General features: G+C 36.6%; 1 protein-coding gene across 1 annotated transcript in view; it reads left to right on the forward strand.

The window, feature by feature from the left end:
- The window catches only part of LOC144978762 (uncharacterized), a 12,802-nt gene extending 4,233 nt beyond the window's left edge, over positions 1 to 8,569 (forward strand). The window contains exons 2-4 of the mRNA XM_078925222.1: positions 2,128 to 2,272; positions 3,676 to 3,769; positions 6,075 to 8,569. Of these exons, the coding sequence (XP_078781348.1) occupies positions 2,128 to 2,272; positions 3,676 to 3,769; positions 6,075 to 6,248 (413 nt within the window). The 3' untranslated portion in view covers positions 6,249 to 8,569. The remainder of the gene's footprint in view (positions 1 to 2,127; positions 2,273 to 3,675; positions 3,770 to 6,074) is intronic.
- The last annotated feature ends 572 nt before the right edge of the window (positions 8,570 to 9,141 follow it).

A 9,141-nucleotide genomic window follows, 5' to 3' on the forward strand; every position in this document is an offset into this window, starting at 1 on the left:
ATTTGTTTTCCACGTTTATTTGTGTATTGTTGTGCTGACGAAGGGTTTGTACCCGAAACGTCCATTGTCTGTTTTGTTCCCATACGAAGCCTTTCCATTTTCACTCTTTCGTTAGTTGATAAAGTAGTGGAAAGGAAGGAACCGGCCTGCCAAACTTTGATTTCAACTCGGCCCTATCCGCTGTCAATTGTCAATGTTGACCAGATTTTTTCCCTTTTTTTCAAGGAAACTTAAGAAAGGCTGCGTTGTTTTCAATAATTAGAAACTGAAGCGTTTTCTGAAACTAAATTATAGTTATAGACAGTGGGAGTCGAATTATGACTGACAGTCAGAACTCTCGGAAGTAAGAAAGTTGTGACTGGAGATTGCCGTTCGGCCTTCGCGTTTAGTTTAGGGGGGTTCAGTTAAAGTTAAAGATGCATGACTTGACTTTGTTATAGGTATAAAGAGAAATATCTTCCAATTTCCTTTTACTTTTTAATTTAAATTTAAATAATGAAATAATGCCATGTCTCTCTCTCTCTCTCTCTCTCTCTCTCTCTCTCTCTCTCTCTCTCTCTCTCTCTCTCTCTCTCTCTCTCTCTCTCTCTCTCTCTCTCTCAATCTTCCTTCCTTGATCACACATACACACACCATTCTCTTTTTCAATCTCCCCATCCCCCTTTTTGCCGTCATAATTTGGTTTCATTATAGAGTTTTTAAAATGGAAGCTGCTATTTTCTACGGTGACAATAGTGTGGTAATGGTAAGATATTTTCACCTTACGGTGATCTCTTGGAAGGTGATTGATACCGTACTGTGTAATATCTTGGTAGGCTATTTTAACAAGCTTTGTTGCAACACTACATAATAGATAATCAATGAGTGTGTATTTTATTTTAAAATACAGATTTTATTTTCAGTATTGATAAGTTTTAACAAACATCAATACCAGGTTTTAATATAATTATCTGGTAAAATCATAAACCGTAACAAAAGACACTAAATTTTGATGCTTTATTTTATCCCATATCACAAGCTTTTTAAAGGTAGAAATTGTAGGTAATAAAATGAAGATAGAAATTTTATTGTCACCGTTGTTGAAATTCATAGCTGCTTTACGAGAGAAAAAAAAAAAAACTTCCGCAAAGTAATACAAGCAGACTTTCATCACAATGGTTAAATAAACAAGGCCATTCTAAAGAAGAAAATGTGTTTTGTCTTTTAAATTTAATCAAAAAACACCCCAAAAAATGTGCACCTCCACCCCACAAAAACGTAGAAGTGCTATCATACGACGAAAATAGTCTGTTTAAAAATTGTTTTTTAATATTTATTTTATTTTATTGTCGTTATCTGCATATTTTGTTGTTGCCCGATGAAGACCATAGGCTGAAGCATCATATATCTGATAGTCATACTTAAAATGTTAATTAATCATTGATGGGAATTTCCTGGTCTTTCGCGATTCCTGCTGAATTGAAATCAGGATCCCACTTCAAACCCACTATTTTTAAATTTTGATGTCCAGAAATTTTAACTCAGATTAAAAATACCCCCCCTCCCCCAAGATGTTTTGGGCAGCACTCTGCACCCTTACAGAGCTGCCAACCTACTGCAAAAAATTCGGAATTGTACGCATTTTCAGCGATTGTACACTTGTATGCATTTCCCCCAAGATTGTACCCATTTTCAGTGTACAGAATCACCTTAGTTTTTTTTAGTTGTAATTCATATTATTACTAGCCTATTGAGAAACCTTGGTGACCAAGTGGATGTTCATATTTTTTTGGACCAATTATGATCTTCATGCTGGGAGGTAGAATTCTGAAATGATTGGATTATAGTCTTGGGAACATCATTTTTGCTGCAATTGAGCTTGTGCGGTGTGACTTTATGTAAGTATACCTTCCTCTTACTTTCACAATGGTTAGTTTCCGTCGATTTCAGGATTGTACCCATTTTCGTGAAATCTCCCCCATTTTGAGGTCCCATTGTACACATTCTCATCAGATGGGGTTGGCAGCTCTGCCCTTAGTCTGGGTGGAACCATTTTCCGTCTGGAACCATGATTTTTAACTCCCATCTATGATTAATACAGTCTGAATATTAATCAACACAATTATTTATTCATCTTGTCACTTCTAGGCCAAGCATTTGCAGCCGATCTAAAGAAAAAGAGAGAAGCCAGGAAATATGTCCAGTTTTTACAGAGGGAGCAAACGAAGACTGAAGCAACAGGAGGGGATGGCAGTAGTAAACCACATCTCAGTGTTCATGACATTATCTCTAGGTATATTTATTTATAATTTGTGTTTATTAAATTACTTTTTACAACCAATAAAGCAGGTAGATGTTCAACAATTGTCTTTTTGCACGCAAAAATTCATAAATTCTTCTTTTAATTTTAAGTCAAGATAGTTGTGCTGCTAAAATTATGTCATTGGGATAACCTGCTTCTTTTCTCTTTTATGTTGATTACGCACTTGGATGCACTTTGTATTATTAGATCAAAAGGCAGTACAGTTACTGTTCAGTTGAGAAAATATTGCCAGACCTGCTCACAACTACGAAAAATTTGTAGAATTATGAAATTTTGGCTTAAATTTTAGAAAATCCTGAGCACTTCTAAGTCATTAAAACTAATTGAAAATGGAAGTGGATGCCAGGCTACATAATTGTAAAGATTTTGAAGTCTCATGTATTCCTTGAAAGGATAAAATATTGATATATAAATAAGTTAACTATATAGCGACTACCACTTTTATCTCCTAAAAACTATGAATTTTTATATTTTCAAATAGGCAGCTCTGTAGTGCTAAATGTGCATCCTGTATTTTATACAAGTTGTTTGGAACTATTGTTTTCACTATTGATCTAAGTTATAAACATCTATATCACTTAAAATGTGCACATTATTCTATCAATGCGTTTTTTGATATCTAGAGGAATCACTCCTATTTTCCTCTTGTTTAAAATTCCAATCTTTTATGGTCTTTCAGGGCTATGCTGTCCTATGCAATTTAATTTCAAGCAGTAGACTTTAAATTTAAAGCCTCTTTATCTATATCAAGTTTTGAAAGCCAGGTTTCTTGGGGGTTTTTTTGTTGTTTTTTTTCCCATCGTTATCTGTCCTGACTTGTTTTGCGTACAATGTGAAAATCCTGTATATCAACGAAATTTGGTCAAAGATATTCATTTCATTGACATCAGAGTAATCCCTTGCAGTTTAAAATTCCAATCTTTTATTGTCTTTCAGGGCTATGCTGTCCTACGCAATTTAATTTCAGGCAGTAGACTTTAAAGCCTCTTTACAAGTTTTGAAAGCCGGCTTTTTTTCTTTTCCCATCATTATCTGTCCTGACTTGATCTGCATACAATGTGAAAACCCTGTATATCAACGAAATCTGGTCAAAGATATTCATTTCATTGACCTCAGAATAATTTCTTGCATAAAAGTATTTGATCCTGAAATATGAACAATTAGAAAACCTTTTTTTGTTGTTGTTGTTGTTGTTGTTGTTTTTTTTTTACCTGCTTCTACTTCTATTCAGCTGGGTTTTTACATTATATTGATTTTCTCACCAATTTTCCATCTAGTTTTTAAAAATATTTTCAGACAGCTCAGACAAACTGGTTATCAATCTTAAATTAATCGTCATTTTCAGTTCCCATTTTTTGTGTTTTCTTTTGCAGGTCTCGAAAGAAATCAAGGCCAGGGGCTAATATGTTTTCTGGTGTTATGAAGATTGCTGAAAAAAATAGGAAGCTCAAAGAGGAAGAGAGAGAGGTTTGTGCAAGTTTGTTTTAATGATGTGCGGCTATGCAGTCAATTGCAGGGTTGCCAATTTTCAGTATATTTTAAGGAATTTAGTGTGCTATTGACCCTCTATGTTTTCCAATCACCTACCCGGGTGGTTGTTTTTTTTTTTTACTGGAGTTCAGCGCTGAGAAAGGGGTCAGTCCATGGGTGCCAGTTTTCCGGTTCATGCCGAAATTCCGGTTTCGCGATATCTCGAAGTCAAATACCTCGGTTCTGGTTTCAGTGTTTTGAGTTAAATAGCCTAATAGCATCGGTAAAAATTCGAAAACATGTTTCAGCCACCTCTTCAGTATGTGGCGGTAGATTCGTGAAAGTTGGTTTTAAAATCAAATTAATAATGGTATAAAGCCGGTGATGAAATAAGAGTAAAGTTTAGGCTGCATTTTCAGTAGTAACATTTTCAGGTTTGGCAAAGTGTCGAGATTTTAGTTTCAGTCTTCTTGCTGGCACCCATGGGGCCGTCTATGTGTTTTCCTAAGAGTTCGGTAAATTTTTGCCTCCTGAATTGGCAACCCTACAAGTGGTACGACATTCGCTTTCGGATCGGAAGGTCCCGGGTTCGAGTCTCGCTCGGCGCATAGATGAGTCCTTGGAAATGGCTCTTTACTCATATTCTCTCACTGTACTCAGGTGTAAAATTAGTACCTGGCCGTTAACAGCATTGTCTTTGTCAGAAAAAAATGTAATATCGCCTAACAGGTGTCGTGTCCCGTCCTACATGTTAAGTGTTGCTGTTGGTCAGGGACCTCTTGTAAAGCGCTTTGAGCACATTTAGTGGATATCACCAATTCAACCACCACCACCATAACCGCATTATCATCACAACCGCATTATTACAATCACCATCGTTGCATCATCATCACTACCATGACCATATATTCATCACTACTACAACTACAGCCACTAAGAACATCATCATCACTGCTAGATCTATAACCACCAGTGCCACAGTAGTTATGATTTATTTGTAATTTATCAGAAATAATTAGACGTCTATATTAACATTTTTATATTAATAACAATTTCATTATCATCATCATGACGGCCACCACATTATAATAATTACTAATTGTTGTTGTTGTTGTTGTGAATCACTAAACCATGCGTCCCCCTCCCAAGAAATTGCGGGCCGTGGCCTGCACCCTTAGTCTGAGTGGACCCACTTTTCCCTCTGAGACCATGATTTTCAACTCCTGTTTATGATAAACAAGGGCATTCACTCTTCAAGACAATACATTGGACATAACCCTGTCATTACTACACATACCATAGCAATTAAGCAGTTATTTCCCATTCATTATTTATGTTATTCTATCATTTAATTGAGCTTTTATATAGTGCAATATCCACTAAACGTGCTCAAATCGCTTTACATGGTATCCCTGGCCAACAGCAACATTTAACATGTAGGACAGGACATGACGCCTTTTAGGCGATATTACAATTTTTTTCGGACAGAGACAACTCTGTTAACAGCCAGGTACTCATTTTACACCTGAGTACTGTGAGAGGACTCAACTCTGCACCGAGCGAGGCTCGAACCCAAGACATTCAAATCCGAAAATGAGTGTCATGCCACTAGACCACATAACCTCACGTATTCCAGATTGATCATGGGTGCCAGTTTTCTGGTTCATGCTGGAATTCCGGTTTCGCGATATCTCGAAGTCAAATACCTCCTATTTCAGTGTTTTTATTTTCTCGTTGTGTCATTATGTTTGCTGTGTGATCTTTTGATAATGGTATAAAAACGGTGATGAAATAAGAGTAAAGTTTAGGCCGCATTTTCAGTAGGAACATTTTCAGGTTTGGGAATGTGTCGAGATTTTAGTTTCAGGTTTCAGCACTTCTTCCTGCTGGCACCCATGAGATTGATGCCGTGAGTTACGTTCATGGGTGCAAGAGTGCCGGCTACAGCCAGCCTGCCGGTCGAATGGATTACCGGAAAAAACGTCGCCGGCTTTTTGCGATTTGGATTTGATAGATTTTTTTTTTTGTTTGTTTAGGTCTCAACAATCGGGTCGGGTACATCCATATGATTAAGCGAAACTTTTGAATCACGATGCTACTGTGACCCGGAAGTGATAGTTATATTATTAAATTTGAAAAAAAAAATTTTTTTTAAGTCTATGAATCTTGCAGGCTTTTTCAGATTATATGTCTGGTCATAAGTAGACTTGCAGGCTTTTTGAGGTCCAGTTGCTTGCACCCATGGTTACGTTACAGTCGTCATTGAATTGTACAACTCTTTTCTTCTTCACTTTGATTCCAGAAACGCCTGAAGGACAAGGAAGCCAAGGAAGCCGCTATTCAAGCCTACAATGAGAAAAAGAAGCACAGGTACAAGAAACTGTGTAAAAAGACGCGCAAGGGCCAGCCGGTAATGAAATACCAGATGGAACATTTGTTGGAGAAGGTGCTGAAGCATAAAGGAAGGGACACGTGATACTCAGAAAGGTTAAGAGAATATTCAAGACTCGGGCAGTGATGAAGAATGAAATGGAACGTTTATTCCACATGCTGAATGTACTGAAGCATAAAGGAATGGACACATGATACACAGAATGGTGTAAGAGAATAGTCAAGACTTGGGCAGTGATGGAGAACGAGATGTAACATTTATTTCATGTGCTGACTCGTCAAGGAATGGACACGTGAATAAGAATATGTGCAATAATTTATTTAGATCGGGTCATGCTCTGTGTTTCTTACAGAAATAAGTCTTTATGGCTTTATACAGAAAGGTTACCGGTATGCGCCAAAAGACGATACGGACACCTACCTTCTTTTTCTGGCAGAACAAAGACACATCGCCAACCTCACAATAACAAAATCCTCTTACTCGATCTGAATAGTATGGAAACAATAGCCAGTCTTTTGTTTCGAGTTTTCTTGTATGTAGACATTTTTTTGTTGCTTCTTTTATTTTCTGCGGTATTGTGTTTCATAGCTGGGGTTCATCATTTTGGAAGGTTGTTCATCATTATACAATTATATCTCTCCAAACCGAACTCCTCCAATCCCAGATCTCCAATTTTGTCCAGATTACAAAGACATCCCGGTGGTGGAATCAATCCTTAACGTGTGGAATAATAAAGGGAAAAAAATCCGTCCCTGGGCAACATGTCTGGATGGTGGATACATCCGAATTGTGGAGTTCCGAATTAGAGAGATGAGACTGTGTTTTAATCAAAAGTTATTTCTTTGTATTTGAATGACATCTGGTTTTGCCTTGTGTAGTAGTCCAGCTGGCTTATATATTTCTAATCTTCAAGGTAGTACGGTACCTTTTCTGATGGAGATGAGCATTTTTAATATTTATATTAATTTATACATTCAGTCACTGGAGTCCATTGTACACTCTGAGACATTATTTAGATATGTGCCAGTTTGTTTGTTTCATTACCAATTGGACAACACTGTTCTGAATAGTGTATAAAATGTATAGCTTTGAAATTTCATCTGATGTTGTGTGTGCAAGGAATGAATAATCAAGTCGTGAATGTCGTTATAAATGAATTAGGTTGGGTAATGTATTTGAATTGGATGTTCTTTAGTTGGAAGTTGATCAGTTTGTGGAGATAAGACAACAGTGCTGCCCACTTATAGTTCAGTCCTTGGTAAGGGCTTTTTACTTGCATTTTCTCATCATACGCAGGTGTAAACTGAGTACCTGATCATTAACAACATTGTCACTGTTGAAAAAAAAATTTAAGATCGCCTTACAAGCATCATGTCTTGTCCCTCATGTTAAATGCTGCTGTTGGCTAGGGACTCCTTGTAAAGCGCTCTGAGCACGTGAAGTGAAACTGCGTCATTTAAATGATCTAGAAGATTAAAGGGAAGTAAATCTCAGTCATTGTTCTCTTTTGTTTATTTATTCATTATTTTTTACAGTTTACTGTAATTTATAACATTGGAAGTAAGAAGCCTTTTGTTATGTAGCTTTTGGCCACATTGCTTTCTTATAAATATTTCCATACCATTACCAATGTAAGTCTGGAATTTCATTCTTGTAATCAATATCATTACATGCAGACATCTGGATGGGGTCTTTTGACCTCCCATGGTGGGCGGGGAGGTCACCTTTGTTGCATGTTCTATCCCTCAATATATAGTTTCCTTTTCCGGGTATCTCTTTGTCTTGGGATGAGATTACTAGGTTTTTGCCTCAGGCCTGGCCAAAGTCATTATCTGAGAGGGGAACAGTCTAATGTATATTTGTTGTTTTGGGAGATAATTTTTTTTTTTCCTTTGTTAATCATCTTTCAGTTATGTACTTCTTATAGCTTTTTGTTTTTAAGTGACATTTTGTAGACGTTTGAATGTAATTTCTCATAGTCGGATCCTGTTCTTATGTCTGGATTGGTCTTTTAGATGATCTCAAACTAAGTACATCGATAGCATGCTATTGGAATCTATACATCTGTTTCCTATTTAAACCATTCCACTTTGACTGGTCGTTTTTGTGGGGTGCTTTTATTGTCAATCTACAATTTTTCGACTTCCCCCATTTTCTTTCTTGGTGTTGGCCTAAAAGTGAAGCAAGCCTTGTGAAACCGTTAAAAACAAAAACGACATACAGGCAGACATACTTATGATACAGTGAGTACGTCATACAGATATTACTTATGATACAGTGAGCACGTCAAGTTGTGTGTGAGTATGTGTATGTGCTTGTCTGAGGGATATGTGTGTGAGTGAGAGATGTTTTCATTAAATTACATTCTGATATTGGAATTGAAATAAATCATGAAATGTTATTAACATTTTGTTATTTTGTATTTTGTTCTTGTTGATTTATTTTATATAGATTTTCTTGGCCATATAGAAAAAAATACAAAAAAAAACTTGAGCCCTGACTTTATTTCCAGCCATTGAAAATGCCTGGTTAACATTCATTAATTCCATGGCCACGTTTAGTAATTAGTAATACATGCCAAGATGACAAATAGGTCAGTCTCACTGGGTGGGGTTCCTGGCCTCCTACAGTGGGCAGGGAGGCACTTACTGTGTCTTCTATCCACCTATATCTGTTTTCCAACATACTTTCTGTCTTTGTCTTAGGATGAGATTAGACTACTTGGTTTTGTCCTGGCTGTGAGGGAAACAGTCAAATGTTTTGGGATATATTTTTGTTCTTGTACATCATCTCTCTGTTTCTGTTATGCATTTTATTATTTTTGTTTCATATATATAATATATGATTTGTAAACATTTGAGTGTGTTCCTTTTAGTGGGGACCGTGCTTGTGTCAGAATGAGGCATTTAAGTACACTGATAGTGTGCTCTTGGAATCTACATCTGTTTCCTGTTTTAACCAATTCTCCTTTGTCTTA

Source organism: Berghia stephanieae, chromosome 8 (genome assembly GCF_034508935.2).
Source record: "Berghia stephanieae isolate SIO BIC M18660-M18661 chromosome 8, UCSD_Bste_1.3, whole genome shotgun sequence".
Taxonomy (NCBI): domain Eukaryota; kingdom Metazoa; phylum Mollusca; class Gastropoda; order Nudibranchia; family Aeolidiidae; genus Berghia; species Berghia stephanieae.